Below are 20,506 nucleotides of genomic sequence, written 5' to 3'. Positions count from 1 at the left end.
ATTGTCCCAGGGACAGATTCCAGCTCAGCAATGACCAGCAGCTGTCTCATCTCTACAGGAGTCACGTTTTACATGTGTAATATTCGGCATAGATGGGCAGGCGTCTATGATGACAGCAGAGGTGCCGAGGCACATGAAATGAGAACCCACCCATTTCACGAGTATGTCACTTGTTTGTCAACTCAAGGTTGAGGCTGCTTTGCTTTCGTAAGTGTCGTTTGTTGTGTTCCGTGTAAAGGAGAGGATAGAAGAAGAGAAGCACGTGGCGATGGTGGAGGAGAGAAGGGCAAAATGGCTGCCGGTTGCTGCGATAGACAGCGATACCAGAACAGAGTCCTAATCATGAGCAGACATTTTGTATGATGTGAACTTTGGCTGCAGAAACAAAACAAGAAACCAGTGAAAGATGGATACACTCTTAGAAAAAAAGGGTTCCAAAAGGGTTCTTTAGCAGGAGAAACATTTTTGGTTCCAGGTAGAACCCTTTTTGGTTCCAGGCAGAAGTAGAACCCTTTTGGGTTCCATGTGGAATACTCTATGGAAAGGGTTCTACATGAAACCCAAAAGGGTTCTACCTGGAATTAAAAGGGTTTTACCCAGTAGCAAAAAGGGATCTACAAAGGGTTCTACAGCGGGGACAGCAGAAGAACCCTTTAAGGTTATAGATAGGAGTGTAGACGGTTCTTTTTCTGTAACGCTTTATTATTATTAATTTTTTGCAGACAATTCTTTGCTTTAGTTTATGTTTGATAGTTCTAGTCAAACGCAGTGAGAGTGCTCGAGGCACATGCATGGTTTGAAGTAGATGGAGGTGGAAGCAGAGGACTGTGGGATGGATGGTGAAGGTCTGGATGACTTAGATGATACCATATTTGGCCAGCTCGCTAAGCTCCAGGTGGTTGAAGGCCTCCCAGGGGCAGATTACTGTGATGTCTGCAGAGGAAACACACGTTACGTTCAGTAAAAGTCAGTAGGCCAAGCAAACCCTACAATATGGCTTTCTACAGGTCTTAGGGAAGGCACAGGTAGAGTAGATAAACAGTAATAATGCACGTACCAGTGCCTAAGCCCTCCATTCCAGGGATATCATCGCCAAAGCTGTAACGGAGACAGAGATCATTTATTTACCATCAGACAGCATGTAAATGTCATTATGCACTTGTCGAAAATGGCTGTTTGAGACTAAGAAACCCAATGAAAGTGGCCCTTACCCCTGGATTCCCTTCTTCGGGGGCTTGCTCTTGAACTGGCGAGTCTGCCTCTGCTTGAATTTAGGGGGTCCCTTGCGTGGTGTTGCAGGGCCTCCAGTGACACGGGTGGCAGACTTGATCTCCAACTTGGGGACCTCGAGATTCATGGTTATTAGTTAGCTGGTTGGTGTGTGCAGCTGGTTATGTGTTCAATCCCTCTCTGAAGTAAAGTTGATGAAATCTCATCAACTGGGGAAATGAGAGAGAAACAGATTGTATTACACCCACATTTCATGATAGAACTCACATTGTCATAGCTTGGTGTTTTATCAATTCGGTATTTACTGTTTGGAGTTGAGATAAGAAATTCAGTATTGACCGTTTGGAGTATTGACTGGCTGCATCACCTCTTGGTATGGCAACTGTATGGCATCCGACCACAAGGTGCTACAGAGGGTAGTGCGTACAGCCCAGTACATCACTGGGGCCGAGCTCCCTGACATCCAGGACCTCTATACCAGGAGGTGTCAGAGGAAGGCCCTAAAAATTGTCAAAGACTCCAGCCACCCAAGTCACAGTCTTTTCTCTCTGCTACCGCACGGCAAACAGTACCGAAGCGCCAAGTCTGGGACCAGAAGGCTCCTGAACAGTTTCTACCCCAAAGCAATAAGACTGCTAAACAGTTAAATAAACGGCTACCTGGACTTTCTGCATTTCACCCCCTACCTACATGTACATATTACCTCAATCAATCACACCAACTACTTCATACCCCAGTACACTGACTCAGTACCGGTACTCCTTGTTTATAGCCTGTCAAAAGCCTGTCTATAGCCTCGTTAGTGTTATTGTATTGTGTTACTATGTTATTTTGATCTATTTGTTAATTTTCTTACTTTTTAATTGCATTGTAAGTAAGCATTTCACCGTAATAATAACATATAATTAAAAGACAAGTCCCTGGCCCTTAACTTTGTCTGACATATAGACCTCATTCTTATCCCCTTACTGATCGTATTGCGCTTGTAATTTAATGTCCGATGAATGTCTAGCTCGAATAACTAATGACCCAATTTCATCATGTAATCCCCAGTTCAACGTAAATAAGCACCCGCCCTCCCTCCCTTTCCCACCACATCCTCCTTCCTCATTTCAAGCCAGTGGTCAGCCATCTACACTTGGGCTAATCTTATTAGTACAAGGACAACACGGAGAATATGCTGAGCAGCCAGAAAGGGTCTAAAAGAAGCAATCCTATTATCTACCCCTCATACAATGGTGTTCCAAAAGCTAACAAGGCTCTAGAATGTTTCTTACCGGGATCAACTGTACATTATGTTTAACTCAACAGGAGGTCACTTTCAATGCACAATGATGCATTGAGCAGCAGTTGAGAAAATGAAATATGAAAATCAGCCATATTTCCATTCTCATTGACTGATGTACAGTACAAAATACAAGAATGTTCAGAAATGTGATTGTTTTGGGTCCGTCTAATTTAAACTGCTACGTGTATCAGGAACATTTCAAACAGTAAACGGATCTCAAACTGAAAAATTTATCCACACTACAAAGTCATAAAGCAGTTCTCTCTAAATCCATTCAAGAAACTCCCAATATCAATATAACCGCTCAAAACTCTCTCCCTTCACACATTCCCTCTTCAAGTGCCAACTATTCAGCAAGTAGTATATTTTCTTACTACTTGAAAAATTGCTCTCCCCTCCTCTCTTTTCTACGAGGTTCAACAGTACAGTTACAAAAATCCATCATGTCTCTGTCATCATGGGCTATGTGTCTGAATGGATGGTGGGTGTACTCACCTGCTGCTCGGGTGAAGGCTAGCCAGAGGAGCGGGTGTGGGCGCTGAGCGCAGCTCTCTCTAGCAGATGTGTGGGTCTCTATGCTAGGTTGGCTCTGAGGGCCAGGCTGGGCTGACCGGACTTCTTATATTCCTCATGACCCCTCTGCAGATTAGGAATGTCCCGCCTCCCATCACTGACCCATTGTTATCGCGGCTCTAGCCTCAGGTGGGGTTCAGTGGGTGGGGGTCAGGGGGCGGGAGTCAGGGGGACCCTTGTGAAGGGGCGGGGAGCAGAAGAGGGGGTGAAGGGAGATGGATGGAAGTTAATTAGAGCGCTAAGGCAGCAATAACTTGAATGCATTTAGTGTTGATTGTATTCTAGCATGTTTTCCATACATGAAATCCAAGATGACACCTTCAATGGTCTTTTATCTACAGTTCAAAATCCTTCAAACTAAATGGAGACATAATAAGGGATACCACATTGCATGGAGGTGTGGATTAATCAACTGGATGAATGATGTCATCGTGGCACCCAGAACCAAATCAGTTCCTGGATTTAATGAGAAAACTGTCACGAGAGATTATGAATTATGTAGCTAATAATACATTATTGACTTGGATGGTAATGAAGATTCTCCATATGTCCAGAACCTTCCAGTCCTATCCCTGCTGACCAAAACCTTCCAGTCCTATCCCTACTGTCCAGAACCTTCCAGTCCTATCCCTACTGTCCAGAACCTTCCAGTCTTATACCTACTGACCAGAACCTTCCAGTCCTATCCCTACTGATCAGAACCTTCCAGTCTTATACCTACTGACCAGAACCTTCCAGTCTTATACCTACTGACCAGAACCTTCCAGTCCTATCCCTACTGACCAGAACCTTCCAGTCCTATACCTACTGACCAGAACCTTCCAGTCCTATCCCTACTGACCAGAACCTTCCAGTCTTATACCTACTGACCAGAACCTTCCAGTCCTAGCCCTACTGACCAGAACCTTCCAGTCCTATCCCTACTGACCAGAACCTTCCAGTCCTATCCCTACTGACCAGAACCTTCCAGTCCTATCCCTACTGACCAGAACCTTCCAGTCTTATACCTACTGACCAGAACCTTCCAGTCCTATCCCTACTGACCAGAACCTTCCAGTCTTATACCTACTGACCAGAACCTTCCAGTCCTATACCTACTGACCAGAACCTTCCAGTCCTATCCCTACTGACCAGAACCTTCCAGTCCTATCCCTACTGACCAGAACCTTCCAGTCCTATCCCTACTGACCAGAACCTTCCAGTCCTAGCCCTACTGACCAGAACCTTCCAGTCCTAGCCCTACTGACCAGAACCTTCCAGTCCTAGCCCTACTGACCAGCCCTCCCACCTTTTACGTAACCCTCTCTCCATCCATCTGGCCTGGCCAAGGGGTGTCACCAAAGCCTCAATGCCCATCCCTCAGGAGTATCTCAGATTGACTGATCTATTACTCAACGCACCAAATAGGCTAATCCTCTACAGTGAGTGTCTTCATGGTAGGCTACTCACCAGATTACTCACATGTACCTCACTCTAAAGACACTCCATATGCTCTCGGATGGTTGCTCATTTGACTGCCTGCAGCCCCCCTCCCTCACTCTGAAGAACAGAAAACAATTACTCTGACTGGAGTTGGGGATTATAGTGGCTGGCTTCTGTTCTCTGGTTAATTAATTACATTGGGTAAACCCACAGTGAGGCCGGGATTATTTCACCTCAGCGGGATTATTTCACCTCAGTGGGATTATTTCACCTCAGTAGTTATTGGCCAATTGGTTTTCAATTTTGCTCATCATCTACATGCATTAGATTTGAAATGAATGACAGACCAAATAGACTGCATGTGGCTCTGCATCAATACCATCTCCTCTGCATCAACACCATCTCCTCTGCATCAACACCATCTCCTCTGCATCAAAACCATCTCCTCTGCATCAAAACCATCTCCTCTGCATCAACACCATCTCCTCTGCATCAAAACCATCTCCTCTGCATCAATACCATCTCCTCTGCATCAATACCATCTCCTCTGCATCAATACCATCTCCTCTGCATCAAAACCATCTCCTCTGCATCAATACCATCTCCTCTGCATCAAAACCATCTCCTCTGCATCAAAACCATCTCCTCTGCATCAATACCATCTCCTCTGCATCAATACCATCTCCTCTGCATCAATACCATCTCCTCTGCATCAATACCATGTCAGCATGTGATATTCATCAGAGCCCAAAAATAGTAGGCCTATGGCATTGACTATTGTTCTTTCTGACCTGAGATATTTAGTTTCATGTTGTCCGTAGCCCATTACATGTATTGTACTACAATCCTATTTTTGAAGTGAATACCATTTCTGTAAAATAAATACAATAGACTAGATGAATATTACATGGGGTGGCTAAACATTATGTTTGCTAGACAAGGCATAGGTTAAGTGACATGGAAAGGATACATAATGATTTCAGAGTGTATAGCATTGTAAACTCCCAGGTATCGATCTCACCAAACACCACTGAGTTGACTTCATTCATCTGAGCTGTAGTCAATCAGTAGTTGTCCAGCAGTGTAGAGTGCTGCCACATTCACAACTGTAAAATCAGAAATCTCTGGTTTCCGACTTCAGTGCGATCAAGGTCCCGTGTGGCTCAGTTGGTAGAGCATGGCGCTTGCAATACCAGGGTTGTGGGTTCAATTCCCACGGGGGGACCAGGATGAATATGTATGAACTTTCCAATTTGAAAGTCGCTCTGGATAAGAGCGTCTGCTAAATGACTAAAATGTAAAATGTAATAAAGACAACTGGAAACTCTTAACAAAAACGAGCTCCGACTGGGAAAAATTGTTTTGAAAGAGTCATCCAAGTCGGAAACTCTGGCATCTTTCTAAAGCTTTTTCTGAGAACGCTTATTGTTTGATCTGGGTTATTTGGGGGGATTATACATTATAAGATATTCTTTAGGGTGATCAAGCCAGTTGGCTATGATGTCATGGAAAAAATGAAAGATTATGCTGGTTGTAATGTTGTTTACTGCCAAGTGCCCATGTCACAATGCTACATGTCATAATGCTACGTCACAGTGCCACATGTCATAATGCCAAGTGCCCATGTCACAATGCTACATGTCATAATGCTACGTCACAATGCCACATGTCATAATGCCAAGTGCCCATGTCACAATGCTACATGTCATAATGCTACGTCACAATGCCACATGTCATAATGCCCGTACTGCCAAGTGCCCATGTCACAATGCTACATGTCATAATGCTACGTCACAGTGCCACATGTCATAATGCCAAGTGTCCATGTCACAATGCTACATGTCATAATGTTACGTCACAATGCCACATGTCATAATGCCCGTACTGCCAAGAGCCCATGTCACAATGCTACAAGTCATAATGCTACGTCACAATGCCCCTTCCCGCTAAGTGCCCATGTCACAATGCCACATGTCATAATGTCCCTTACTGCCAAGTGCCCATGTCACAATGCTACATGTCCCCAATGCCCCTTTCCTGTGCATTTATTCTCACATGGAAACAAAACGTGAATGTCAGAGGTGTCAAAAAGTATTTTTTATTCAACAGATGATAACTCTGTACTATTGAACTAGACCACCCTACAGTGGTTAATATCATATCAGAGTCAAAATGGTCAAAGAAAATGAGAGTTCATTCAGTCACACAAGTACAAGATTTATTTCAAAACAAATGTTTGTCATCATCAACCTACACTTACAATTTATATTTAAATAATAATTAACAACAACTCATCCACCACCAACTGAAATAAAATCAAATCAATCCATACACCTAAAAATGTTTAAATCCATCAAACATAACTGTGTGTATTCTATTTCAAGCGTCAGGGAAACTTATTTTTCAGCTTCATTTGTCACAGCATAGCAGAAACTAACACACTGTCAGACGGCATAAATAAATTAAACATCAAATGTATTGTGATTATGTGAACATTTAAACCATTAGGCCTACAATTATTGAATGCCTCAACAAAGTAGGCTTCTACGGCACTAGGCTATATTTATGCATGAATGAAATTATAAATCATACATGACATACACATGTAAAATACTATAGATTAGGTTAGAATATGCAAGATTATGCGATGACAAAAACTAGTTGAAATGTCCATGACTAAGTGAAATGACAGTTTGATAGACATGTATGATAAACTGCATACCAGTATTCAAATCTGAGGGAGTGGTTTTAAAGTGCATACAGTGTCAAAAGGCCCTCAATGTCCCCATTCCCTCTCTGCACAGACACACACACACACAAAAAAAGAGTCTACTCCTTCTTCATCATCATCCTGATCTCCATCTTCAGGAAGGCTTTAAGGTTCTCATCTGATACGTTCTCCTCAATAGCAGCCAGGGCACTCTCTTTCCCAAACTCTCCGTTACGGTAGTACTCTAGGAGCTGCTCTGCGTGTTCAATCCACACACAGTTATGGCAACCGCTCATACAACAGTGGGTGGGGGTGAGTGGAGGGCCAACGGCCTTGGCAGGAGGGGGGTCAGAGCTACAGTGGTCAGAGCTAGACTCAGGGCTACTGTCTGTGGTGGCTGAGGTATTCAGAGTAGGAGGAGTTGGAGTGGTTGATCCAACTTCAGTTGTGACTCTACGGATAGTTCCTAGTCTGAGGTAAGGTTTTACCCACGGCAGTTGAAACTGTTGAGAGATCCGCCCTCCCAGGTACAGGACACACAGCTGGTAGAAATACAAATCATATTGCCTAATTTCATCACCATCATGTGATAATGAAAGAGAAGGGTGAGAAACGGGATGGTGTGGTAGGTAGTTAGCTAGCTAGTTAAAAAAATGTACTGTTAAGGAGTGTAGGCTTGGGGAATGAGAGCTAGTAGCTAGCTATCCCTTGATCATGACTTTCAGTTCCTTTATATTACATATAAGAGTCATTGGATGAAGGCCTCTTCTGTATGGGGGAGTTTTCTTATGAGCCCCGACACTCGGTCTGAACATAAACACCCATCACGGTTTTGGAAGCATAAGGAACTTATCTTTCATATCAGCAAGAAATAAATGTACAAAAAAGTGAAATGTTAAATTGATACTCATCTTTATAGGGTAAGTCTTGCCACATGGCCATACCTCCATGTTACAGCGAGTTCACGGAAAACAGACAGAAGACAGTTGACTACCTGTACTAATTACCTGTGCTAAACCTCAACCTTCCTCTCTCACAAGTGACATTTCTGATCCCCAGCTCCATGGGCATCCCTACAATTAACACATTCCACTACTTTCCCCAATACTACACATCCCTTTGTCTCATGCACATTTCTCACACCTTGGACCCTCTCTCCTACCCACTGCTGCCACATGTCCATAAGCTTGACACCTGTAACATCGTAATGTATTCGGCTCGTACAGGATAACTTATATATCCTAACTTCACTCTGCCGGGCAAAGACTCAACTTCAAAACTCAAAAGAACAGACGACTCTTCTGTTTCCCCACTGTCTGCGTCGCATCAAACGACGAGTATCACATACACCGGGAAAATTTGCCCTCAGCTGGTCAACATTTATATCTACTGCTATCCCAGTTATCACTCCTTTCATTGGTGCCCTTTTCTTGAGAACGAAACAGTTCACTTTTCTTGCCCCCATTTGTTTTACTTCGAGCGCATTCTTCCTCTGCCCAACTGAAGCAAATGATTATCACTAGACCACTTTTAGTTACCCTCCCTGATTCCACATGACACTCGTTTTTCACCCACCTTGAAACCACAAATGGATCAGCCAAAAGACAAGAGTCCACTTTTTCCATAAACTTCACACCTACTGTCACAGACTCTTCTTCATCCTGATCCTCGGTGCATACCTCGGTCTCCGATAACTTTACTGTGCATACCTCGGTCTCCGATGACTTTACCGCACCTACCACCTCCGATGCTTCACCCTCATTCACTTCCATTTCTCCTCCTGTGTCTTCAGCTCACTCTGCTTACACTTTATACCATTCTTCTTTGACAAACCATCTCCCCTTTTTTTCCCCCCACCATTTTTATCCGACTCAAGCTCACCCTCTTCTTCCCTCACTCTCTTACACCTCTTCTCCCTCTCTGTTTTCCAAGTACACGTCTCCTTATGATTATACTGTCGCGCCATCCCTGACACCCATAGTGTATTTGCTTTATCTAGGGACTCCATTTCCCCCTTCGGGAACTATGCTCATCTGCCTCTTATTTTGATGTGATATGAAAGTAGAGGATTTATGTTTCTAGAACCGTATCGCAATCGAGAATCAACATGCGTTTAGATGGAGTATTTGGCTGTTTTGGCTTCCAGGGTCAATTCGCCCGTAAACAGAACACGTAGCCAATTTCCGTGAACTATAAGGAGTAATGGTATGTACCTTTAGTCCAATATTGGACAAAACAGCCAAATAGTCCATCTAAACGTGAATCGATTCGCAATTGCGCTACGGTTCTAGAAACACAAGTCCTCGACTTTCATATCACATCAAAATCATTTCATAAATACAAAATGCACACTTACTCTACACCTTTTTAACCAGTTTTAGCAGTATTTTTCAGTAACAACACATCTTCCGTTTACAGGTGTTAGGATATACAGATAGTTGATTAGCACAAGTAGTCATCGGTTTTCCGTAAACAAACGCTATAACATGGAGATATAGTCGTGTGGGGAACACTAACCCGGTTAACGGTCTGTATCAATGTAAAATCAATCAATTTAACACAACTATCCCTTACAGAAGACGCCTTCGTCGAATGACTAATGTATAACGATAATGGTACTGAGAATCATGACCAAGGGACAATGCTTCTGTTGATAACCAACCTTCTGTAAAGACAACGATGATCCCATGATATTTCCTCTCAAACGAAACATCTTTCTGATGTATATGATGCTACATATCTGAAGACTTAATTTCCTATGTAGAGTACAATCCACAAATCTATTTCCCCCCAAGTGTTTCAGCTACTTGGCTATCTTGGCCTTGAAATTCCGCCATGTTGGAATGAACTATGACCGTCAGTGGCTGTAAGCAAGGTTGCTGATTGGCTGAAAGGAAACATAGTGCGGGCTGATGTTCATGACTGCATTGTCAACCTGTGTCCAGCAGATGTCATTAAAGCATATCATTCAGTTAAAACGTCCCTCAGTGTCTGATTTTGTCAAGAAAAACGTAGCAAACGAATGTACAGCTTAATGGTACATTTATAAACAACGGATATTTCAACAGATTTGTATTGAAGATGTTAGATACATTTTTATATGCCCTGCTGGCTGTAGGCTACATCAATACATTTGTACTTCCAACAAAAAAGAGACTTGTGCTTCATCACTACTACATCAAGCTGAGGATGGATGGAGGGTGTGAGTATTACCCGATGGACATCTTGTTGCCAAGGACTACCTGCTTAGAGAGTTGAAGAGCTATGCATCTGCTCTGTCAGGATTCTCTCATTAGTGCATGAGAAAAGAGTCTTAACACATTTCGCCATGACATCATTTGATTCCACTTTTGAGTGTTAGATTAAAATAATTAGAACATCATATTATAGGGGAGCTCTATGGTTTAGCTTTGTAAAACTAGTTTCAGTTCGAGTCATATATAATGCTTTATGTAGAGGGCTATCCCTTTGGGCAAAAGCCGTTGAAAATATGTATTTCTGAGTAAAATACATATTTTTCTGTCTCGTGCTCACTGGGATGTTGTTATTCAAGTATTACATTTTGTAGCAGCACACCAACAAGTCTCCTCTGTTCTAAAGTATGCCAACAAACTAATATCCGGATGCCAGCCCTTCACTGATTCACTTCCTTGCAATTACTCACACCTCCAAAAGAAAATACTTTCCTTTGACTGCGTTACAATGGTTGGCAAACATATGCAGCACAATTGTACATCTTGTCCAGGGGTCTGTTGGCATTAGAATACTAGCCTACCTCTGTGTGTGACCGTGAATCATGGAAGTCAATATTACACCAACAGGATTCTCTCTCACTGTATAGCCAGTCTAAATACTACAATACGTTCAGGTATTTCTCCATACAGCCTAACCTACTACAGCATATAGTAACAAACAAAAAAATTCACCTTTATTTAACCAGGTAGGCTAGTTGAGAACAAGTTCTCATTTGCAACTGCAACCAGGCCAAGATAAAGCAAAGCAGTTTGACACATACTGTACAACAACACAGAGTTACACATGAAATAAACAAACATACAGTCAATAATACAGTAGAAAAAGTCTATATACAGCATGTGCAAATGAGGTAGGATAAGGGAGATAAGGCAATAAATAGGCCATGGTGGCGAAGTAATTACAATATAGCAATTAAACACTGGAATGGTAGATGTGCAGAAGATGAATGTGCAAGTAGAGATACTGGGGTGCAAAGGAGCAAGATAAATAAATAAATACAGTATGGGGATGAGGTAGTTAGATGGGCTATTTACAGATGGGCTATGTACAGGTGCAGTGATCTGTGAGCTGCTCTGACAGTTGGTGCTTAAAGCTAGTGAAGGAGATATGAGTCTTCAGCTTCAGTGATTTTTGCAGTTCGTTCCAGTCATTGGCAGCAGAGAACTGGAAGGAAAGGCGGCCAAAGGAAGAATTGGGTTTGGCGGTAACCAGTGAGCTATACCTGCTGGAGAGCGTGCTACGGGTGGGTGCTGCTATGGTGACCAGTGAGCTGAGATAAGGATGGTTGGCAAACATAAGCACATTTGTGCCACACGCCGAGAGGTCTGTAGACCGGTATTACCTCTGTGTGACATGACTGAAGTAAATATTTTCAGGGTCTCTGCACAAAAGTGATATGTCTGTTATTTCTTCATAGTGTCTGTAGCCTTCTATGCTTGCTGAAATAATCCCAAGACTCTTCGTTACTCATAGGTTGCATCCCAAATGTCATACTACTTCCTTAATGGGCCCAGGTCAAGAGTATTGCATTATGTGACCTTGCCGTAGGAAGTAGGGGTCCTGAGGGTGCTGCAGCACCCCCTATGAAAAATCAGATTAAAAAAATAATTATATTCAATAAATGTAAAAATCTTGAAAAAAAATATTTTTTCACAAAAGTAGTGAACAGGGCCTTTACTAGTCCTGTATTAATGGCCATTGTGGACATAGACATTTGTCCAGCCCCCTGTTGGAGAAAAAAAATCACAGCTCCCACACTCCCAAACTACTTCCCCAGGCTATGGGCAGGGGGAATTTGTCATGATTTCGGGGCATGTTGTCACGTGAAACTTATTGAAGCCTCTGACCCTGCATATCCATTGCATGGGACTGAAGGCTCACATTTAACTAATGTTAAAACTCCCATTCTCTCTCTCTCTCTCTCTCTCTCTCTCTCTCTCTCTCTCTCTCTCTCTCTCTCTCTCTCTCTCTCTCTCTCTCTCTCTCTCTCTCTCTCTCTCTCTCTCTCTCTCCCTCTCCCTCTCTCTCTCTCTCTCTCTCTCTCTCTCTCTCTCTCTCTCTCTCTCTCTCTCTCTCTCTCTCTCTCTCACTCTCTCTCTCTCTCTCTCTCTCTCTCTCTCTCTCTCTCTCTCTCTCTCTCTCTCACTCTCACTCTCACTCTCTCACTCAAACACACACACACACACACACACACACACACACACACACACACACACACACACACACACACACACACACACACACACACACACACACACACACACACACACCCCCCCCCACCACCCAACTACTACCCGTGGCTATGCTGTGTGGGTAATAGGAGGACATTTGAGACAAGGTCAAAAGGTCATTCTTTTGTAACTCCCTGAGAGGAGTTCGCTGATTGGCTAATCTTATACATTTTATTAAGAGCGTTAGAGTGTTACTGGTTCAGATTCGGTCGCTCATTTATGTTCATGTGTGATAATCTGTTTCTTTGATGTGTTTATTCTCTGTGAGAGTAGGCAGGCCTGTGGCCACAGCCCATGCTTTCTTACTCTATTTGACCACTTCGACGATGCATGACGAAGTATGTTAGTAGTGTTGTGTGTGTGTGTGTGGGAGGGGGGGGGATCCCTATGGGCCTTAATGTTTGCAAGCCACTTCCATGGAGACTCTGTAGCACTCTAGTCAGATGCCTGACTGGGCCTTTATCTGAGATACCAGGGGACCTACAGGTGTGTCACCTACAGGTGGGTCACCTACACCTATATATGTGTCACCTACAGGTGTGTCACCTACCTGGGAAAGGTCTTGAGACATGATGGAGCCACTCATCACGGGAGAGGCTGTCTGTGATTCACATGTTCTATCCTGATTCATTCCACAGGTTAAAAGGTACTCAAATGTATCCTGGGACGGTAACAGTGTCAATGTCAACACACGATGAAGTCACTTGTCAGACTGTGGAAGATAACAAATGGACTGCGGACTGACCCTTTAGTGTTATTGGTAGTAGTGTAGAACAGTCACAATGTCTCTGGAATGTACGGACAGGTCTCTGTTGTCAGGTGGGGTCTGTCATTTAGGTTTATCAGTTAGAGGTGGCGCCTCACGTTGTTCTTTATCATGGGCTCGACAGGGAGGATAGGTTACTTATCATGGGCTGGTCAACCTGAATGGTAACGCCGTTGCGTTCCACAACTCTCCACCTGTTGCACAATAACAGAGATGGGGTAGCCATTTCCTTTTGATTGCTACATCTGACACAATCTGTCAACTTAGTAATGAAAGTATTTATATTTGGATACAAAGGATCAGGTTCTGGGACAGAGTAACCCATGACATATCTGTGTTTAAAGAGCCATAACTTTCAAGTGAGCAGACATAGGCCAGTGAAGTGCTGTCCAGAGAGAGAGAGAGAGAGACAGAGAGATAAACCCTGTAAGTATGCCAGATATGTCTCTAGTAAAAGGGGGAGGAGAAGGCTACTCGTTCTCTCACACTGCCATAGCGTTTGTATCTGAGGCAGTCAGCCCCCACCCTCCACCCAGCTGGATAGAGTTTCTCTCCACACCTGTTCCCTTGGAAACCAAGGAACTTCAGTTTACCTCAGGCAGGTATTTCCTTAAGGCTCTCCGCTCAGAATGTGGGTCAGACTGGCCGAGACATATGCATGGGAACACGAGAAAAATTTAGAAGAGGACTTTAACGAAGAAAAAAAATATGTCTGTTACAATACACATGACCATCATGTTACACATGTGGCTACAAGTTACAGGATAAAGACCTTTAGCTGTCCCTGTGTTTGAAGCCTTCTGACTGTGGGCCACACAATGGGCCTGGCTGGCAGCCTTTCTGACAATTTCCTTTTGGTGTCTTAGTGACACCTCTTCAGATTACCTGACTCTTCAGATCACCTGACTCTTCAGTTCACCTGACTCTTCAGATCACCCGACTCTTCAGATCACCCGACTCTTCAGATCACCCGTCTCTTCAGATCACCCGACTCTTCAGATCACCCGACTCTTCAGATCACCTGACTCTTCAGTTCACCTGACTCTCCAGATCACCTGACTCTCCAGATCACCTGACTCTTCAGATTACCTGACTCTTCAGATCACCTGACTCTTCAGTTCACCTGACTCTTCAGATCACCCGACTCTTCAGATCACCCGACTCTTCAGATCACCCGTCTCTTCAGATCACCCGACTCTTCAGATCACCCGACTCTTCAGATCACCCGACTCTTCAGATCACCCGACTCTTCAGATCACCCGACTCTTCAGATCAACTGACTCTTCAGATCACCTGACTCTTCAGTTCACCTGACTCTTCAGATCACCTGACTCTTCAGATCACCCGACTCTTCAGATCACCCGACTCTTCAGATCACCTGACTCTTCAGATCACCGGACTCTTCAGATCACCTGACTCTTCAGATCACCTGACTCTTCAGATCACCGGACTCTTCAGATCACCTGACTCTTCAGATCACCTGACTCTTCAGTTCACCTGACTCTTCAGATCACCTGACTCTTCAGATCACCTGACTCTTCAGATCACCTGACTCTTTCTATTGGCATTGGTTGATGCTTTGAAAGGATGTAGCCTACAAGCTGAACATCTAAGGTTTTGGGTTACGAGATTATCTGTTCAGGGGATGACACTGTGGTTGTCCGCAGGACAGGGGGCTGTTGTGGTCCTGCAGTCAGTAGAATATCTTCGCTGGCCCTGCCTTCCTCTGACGCTCCTCTCTCACAGGACCAGCTCTGTCCCAAACACACAAAGACCAGACTGTTCATCTCCTCTGGCAGTCCAGCAGCCACCGCTACGGATCCAAAATGACATCTTAGTGACACCCCAGACTCCTCACCTGACAGGAATCCGGATGGCCACAGGCCACAGTGTGAAGAGAACGCAGAGGGAGGGTAGACAGAATTAGGGGAAGAGGAGGACACAGACCTGTCCTGGGAGGTTATTTTTGAGCATGTCTGTTCCTACTGTAGTTGGACGTATTTATTCATATAAGTGCATCAAAAACATATTTTTTTTGCATCTAGCGCCGCCTTTTGGATTTTTCGACTATATTCATCTGATGCCTCAAGACCATGCCATAGATATGTTGATATGGTATAACTCTGTGGTTATCACCCCACAGTTGTATATCAGTAGTGTGAAGCTGTTGTCTGTCATGATAATGACTGTGGCGGTGATGACCTGAAACAACAATGTCCTTCTCCACAGGGAGGTAGGGCCCAGAGCAGATGAGGTAAACAAAGGAGGGAGTCATCAGAACACTCCAATTAAGCACATGAGTAGAGAGACAACCCTAAGTGGTAGAGAGCCAAGTAACCCTCAGGGATAGGTAGTAGCCAGCCAAGTAACCCTCAGTGATAGGTAGTATAGAGCCAAGTAACCCTCAAGGATAGGTAGTAGACAGCCAAGTAACCCTCAGTGATAGGTAGTAGACAGCCAAGTAACCCTCAGGGATAGGTAGTAGACAGCCAAGTAACCCTCAGGGATAGGTAGTAGCCAGCCAAGTAACCCTCAGGGATAGGTAGTAGACAGCCAAGTAACCCTCAGTGATAGGTAGTATAGAGCCAAGTAACCCTCAGGGATAGGTAGTAGACAGCCAAGTAACCCTCAGTGATAGGTAGTATAGAGCCAAGTAACCCTCAGGGATAGGTAGTATAGAGCCAAGTAACCCTCAGTGATAGGTAGTAGACAGCCAAGTAACCCTCAGGGATAGGTAGTAGACAGCCAAGTAACAATCAGGGATAGGTAGTAGACAGCCAAGTAACCCTCAGGGATAGATAGTAGACAACCAAGTAACCCTCAGGGATAGGTAGTAGACAGCCAAGTAACCCTCAGTGATAGGTAGTAGACAGCCAAGTAACCCTCAGGGATAGGTAGTAGACAGCCAAGTAACCCTCAGGGATAGGTAGTAGACAACCAAGTAACCCTCAGTGATAGGTAGTAGACAGCCAAGTAACCCTCAGGGATAGGTAGTATAGAGCCAAGTAACCCTCAGGGATAGATAGTAGACAGCCAAGTAACCCTCAGGGATAGGTAGTATAGAGCCAAGTAACCCTCAGGGATAGGTAGTAGACAGCCAAGTAACCCTCAGGGATAGGTAGTATAGAGCCAAGTAACCCTCAGGGATAGGTAGTAGACAGCCAAGTAACCCTCAGGGATAGGTAGTAGACAGCCAAGTAACCCTCAGGGATAGGTAGTATAGAGCCAAGTAACCCTCAGGGATAGGTAGTAGACATCCAAGTAACCCTCAGGGATAGGTAGTATAGAGCCAAGTAACCCTCAGGGATAGGTAGTATAGAGCCAAGTAACCCTCAGTGATAGGTAGTAGACAGCCAAGTAACCCTCAGGGATAGGTAGTAGACAGCCAAGTAACCCGCAGGGATAGGTAGTAGACAACCAAGTAACCCTCAGGGATAGGTAGTAGACAGCCAAGTAACCCTCAGGGATAGGTAGTAGACAACCAAGTAACCCTCAGGGATAGGTAGTAGACAGCCAAGTAACCCTCAGTGATAGGTAGTAGCCAGCCAAGTAACCCTCAGTGATAGGTGTTCTATTCCCCAGAATATCTATGTGGAAAAGCATCCGGTGGATAATCAAGAGTTCACTTAGGAAAAAGTAGCCTCACACATGAGATTTGGTTCTGGGTTCAGAGATGAATGAAAAATAGACCATGTTTTTTTGCTCTCTATTTTTACTCATGTCAAACATTTGCCTTCACTGTCATCTATACCGAATTACTCAATCAGTATCACAGTTGCTAATGTTGCTATGGTTTCCTCAGTGAATTACCTGTTGCTAATGTTGCTATGGTTTCCTCAGTGAATTAACTGTTGCTAATGTTGCTATGGTTTCCTCAGTGAATGAACTGCTGCTAATGTTGCTATGGTTTCCTCAGTGAATTAACTGTTGCTAATGTTGCTATGGTTTCCTCAGTGAATTAACTGTTGCTAATGTTGCTATGGTTTCCTCAGTGAATGAACTGCTGCTAATGTTGCTATGGTTTCCTCAGTGAATTAACTGTTGCTAATGTTGCTATGGTTTCCTCAGTGAATTAACTGTTGCTAATGTTGCTATGGTTTCCTCAGTGAATGAACTGCTGCTAATGTTGCTATGGTTTCCTCAGTGAATGAACTGCTGCTAATGTTGCTATGGTTTCCTCAGTGAATGAACTGCTGCTAATGTTGCTATGGTTTCCTCAGTGAATTAACTGCTGCTAATGCTGCTAATGTTTCCTCAGGGAATTAACTGTTCCTCACAGTGCTAATGTTTACTGATACAATGAATGGAGTGCCATTGGCATAACCCTACCATACAATCAACACAATACATAATGCCACGTAGATATACACAGAAACAGCCATATAGAGTTGTTTGCAGTATACAACAGGGCTCTGATATGACTGTAGTTGTGAGGCGAGTCTGTACTGTATTTAATTGAATTGAATTTATTTAACCTTTATTTTAACTAGGCAAGTCAATTATGAACAAATTCTTATTTACAATGACTGCCTACCCCGGCCAAACTCGGACAACGCTGCGCTAATTGTGCGCCGCCCTATGGGACTCCCAATCACGGCCGGTTGTGATACAGCCTGGAATCGAACCAAGGTGTCTGTAGTGACGCTTCAAGCACTGAGATGCAGTGCCTTAGACCGCTGCAATACTCAACAGGTCTCTGTTTGCTTTGACCACTGGCTCCAGGTCATCTATAAGTCTTTGCTAGGTAAGGCCTCGCCTTATCTCAGCTCACTGGTCACCATAGCAACACCCACTCGCAGCACGCGCTCCAGCAGGTATATTTCAATTTCACTGGTCATCCCCAAAGCCAATTCTTCCTTAGGCCGCCTTTCCTTCCAGTTCTCTGCTGCCAATGACTGGAACGAATTGCAAAAATCACTGAAGCTGGAGACTCATATCTCCCTCTCTAATTTTAAGCACCAGCTGTCAGAGCAGCTCACAGATCACTGCACCTGTACATAGCCCATCTGTAAATAGCCCATCCAACTACCTCATCCCCATATTGTTATTTATTTTTTGCTCCTTTGCACCCCAGTATCTCTACTTGCACATTCATCTTCTGCACATCTATCACTCCAGTGTTTAATTGCTAAATTGTAATTATTTCGCCACTATGGCCTATTTATTACCTTACCTCCCTTATCTTACCTCATTTGCACACACTGTATATATACTTTTTCTACTGTATTATTGACTGTATGTTTGTTTATGTGTAACTCTGTGTTGTTGTTTGTGTCGCACTGCTTGTGCTTCATCTTGGCCTGGTCGCAGTTGTAAATGAGAACATGTTCTCAACCGGCCTACCTGGATAAATAAAGGTGAAATAAAAAATTGATGTTGTAAGTTTTTGCAAACTGCTGGTAAATCATTCCTGAGTGAGAGAGTCACCTTCCCTCTAGGTCAGGGGGGGGGGGGGGGGGCAATTCCAGTCCTCAAGGGCCTGATTGGTGTCACAGTTTTGCCCCAGCCCCAGCCAACACACCTGACTCCAATAATCACCTAATCATGATGTTCAGATCAGAATGCAATTAGTTTAATCAGCTGTGTTTGCTAGGGATGGGGGAAAAGTGTGACACCAATCAGGCCCTCGAGGACTGGAGATGCCCACCCCTGATCTAGGTCATAACTGAATTCTAAACCGATCCTCATATTGATGTAGTAACTTGCACTGAGAGTGGCTAAAACTCACTGTAAATGTGTATTCTAAAATGATACCCTATTCCCTATGATGTAGCTCATGGGCCAATGGGCTCTGTTCAAAAATAGTGCACTCTATACTGTAGGGAATAGGATGCCATTTGGCAAGCAGCTTACGTTTCTCCTGTTATGGACTGTATAACCTTACTGACCGGTGACCGCATAGTGACGCTGCATGGCAACGCTGTCAGTCAGTTAGAAGGGGCCTCTGGCAGGGCAGGGGCCCAGTGGAGCTGCTAGCGGTAGGGATGTAAGCCCATTGGTAAACATGACAGAGGTTCAGCACAGGTTCATGAGTCCAAAATGAGAGGCTTCCTGAACCACGTAGCTGAGGTTCAGGAAGAGAATCTGTCAAACACCACTTTAAATGTTAATGAATGTCAAAGAAAAGCAGGGAGAGACTTATAGCTTCAGTAAACAATAACAGAAACACTACAATCAATTTCTCGCAATAAGTGATTTATATGTCCAGATTGTGCCATTTAGTTTATTTCTTGGATTTATTTGATAGATCAATTATGCCCATGTTTGTAGTCCATTATGCCCATGTTTGTAGTACATTATGCCCATGTTTGTAGTCCATTATGCCCATGTTTGTAGTCCATTATGCCTATGTTTGTAGTTCATTATGCCCATGTTTGTAGTCCATTATGCCCATGTTTGTAGTCCATTATGCCCATGTTTGTAGTCCATTATGCCCATGTTTGTAGTCCATTATGCCCATGTTTGAAGTTGCAGGGTAGGACTGTCTGTCTGTTCAAAAAGCTCCGGAAATGTGTTAGCCAGCTAGCTCCTGATGTGACCACACTCATCAATGGCTGGAGTTTGTCCTGGCTGCTGGTGTTTCTCAGTTTGCTTGCTGAGGGAACCTCGGCACTAGCGTTAGACCTGTGGCAGTGGACGAGAGGTGGGCTTGAAGCTGGCTGAAGGGAGGCTGGCCTGGAAGGGACTGTTATTGCACTGGGACAGAGGGCCTTTGATAGGAAGTCTGGCCTTGCACTGCCAGAGAGTGTGTGTGTGTGTGTGTGTGTGTGTGTGTGTGTGTGTGTGTGTGTGTGTGTGTGTGTGTGTGTGTGTGTGTGTGTGTGTGTGTGTGTGTGTGTGTGTGTGTGTGTGTGTGTGTGTGTGTGTGTTGTACCTGTCTTACTCTCATCTCAGTCAGTCAGAGAGAGAACATGTTCCTGTTTATCAGGCAAAGCTCTGCAGAGGCTAATGCTAATGTTCTCTCTCACGCAGACCTACGCTACAAATAAATGTACCATATTTAAAGTCATTTTGCAGCTGCTTTTATCCAA

The 20,506-nt window shown here is 44.0% G+C and overlaps 2 protein-coding genes across 2 annotated transcripts; both read right to left on the bottom strand.

The window, feature by feature from the left end:
- Positions 1–681: 681 nt before the first annotated feature.
- LOC139580377 (retinal rod rhodopsin-sensitive cGMP 3',5'-cyclic phosphodiesterase subunit gamma) lies at positions 682–3,214 on the bottom strand. Its single transcript, XM_071408995.1, has 4 exons — positions 3,014–3,214; positions 1,212–1,439; positions 1,058–1,098; positions 682–933 (listed from the first exon to the last, which is right to left on the bottom strand). The coding sequence occupies exons 2-4, from the start codon at positions 1,355–1,357 to the stop codon at positions 857–859; spliced, it is 264 nt and encodes an 87-aa protein (XP_071265096.1). The 5' UTR covers positions 1,358–1,439; positions 3,014–3,214; the 3' UTR covers positions 682–856.
- A 3,495-nt stretch (positions 3,215–6,709) lies between these two features.
- On the bottom strand, positions 6,710–10,088 carry LOC139580376 (oxidoreductase-like domain-containing protein 1). The gene is made up of 2 exons (XM_071408994.1): positions 9,886–10,088; positions 6,710–7,765 (listed from the first exon to the last, which is right to left on the bottom strand). The coding sequence occupies exons 1-2, from the start codon at positions 9,934–9,936 to the stop codon at positions 7,343–7,345; spliced, it is 474 nt and encodes a 157-aa protein (XP_071265095.1). The 5' UTR covers positions 9,937–10,088; the 3' UTR covers positions 6,710–7,342.
- Positions 10,089–20,506: the final 10,418 nt, after the last annotated feature.

The sequence above is a fragment of the Salvelinus alpinus genome, chromosome 7 (genome assembly GCF_045679555.1).
Source record: "Salvelinus alpinus chromosome 7, SLU_Salpinus.1, whole genome shotgun sequence".
Classification (NCBI taxonomy): domain Eukaryota; kingdom Metazoa; phylum Chordata; class Actinopteri; order Salmoniformes; family Salmonidae; genus Salvelinus; species Salvelinus alpinus.
Note: the sequence above shows the minus strand (reverse complement) of the source record. Positions and strands in the feature narration are given on the sequence as shown.

Coding starts and splice junctions, on each gene's coding strand:
- LOC139580377 (XM_071408995.1), bottom strand. CDS start 1,357: ATGAATCTCGAGGTCCCCAAGTTGGAGATCAAGTCTGCCACCCGTGTC. Junction 1,099..1,211: donor CCGAAGAAGGGAATCCAGGG/GTAAGGGCCACT, acceptor TCTCCGTTACAG/CTTTGGCGATGATATCCCTG. Junction 934..1,057: donor AATGGAGGGCTTAGGCACTG/GTACGTGCATTA, acceptor TTTCCTCTGCAG/ACATCACAGTAATCTGCCCC.
- LOC139580376 (XM_071408994.1), bottom strand. CDS start 9,936: ATGTTTCGTTTGAGAGGAAATATCATGGGATCATCGTTGTCTTTACAG. Junction 7,766..9,885: donor CATCGTTGTCTTTACAGAAG/GTTGGTTATCAA, acceptor TATTTCTACCAG/CTGTGTGTCCTGTACCTGGG.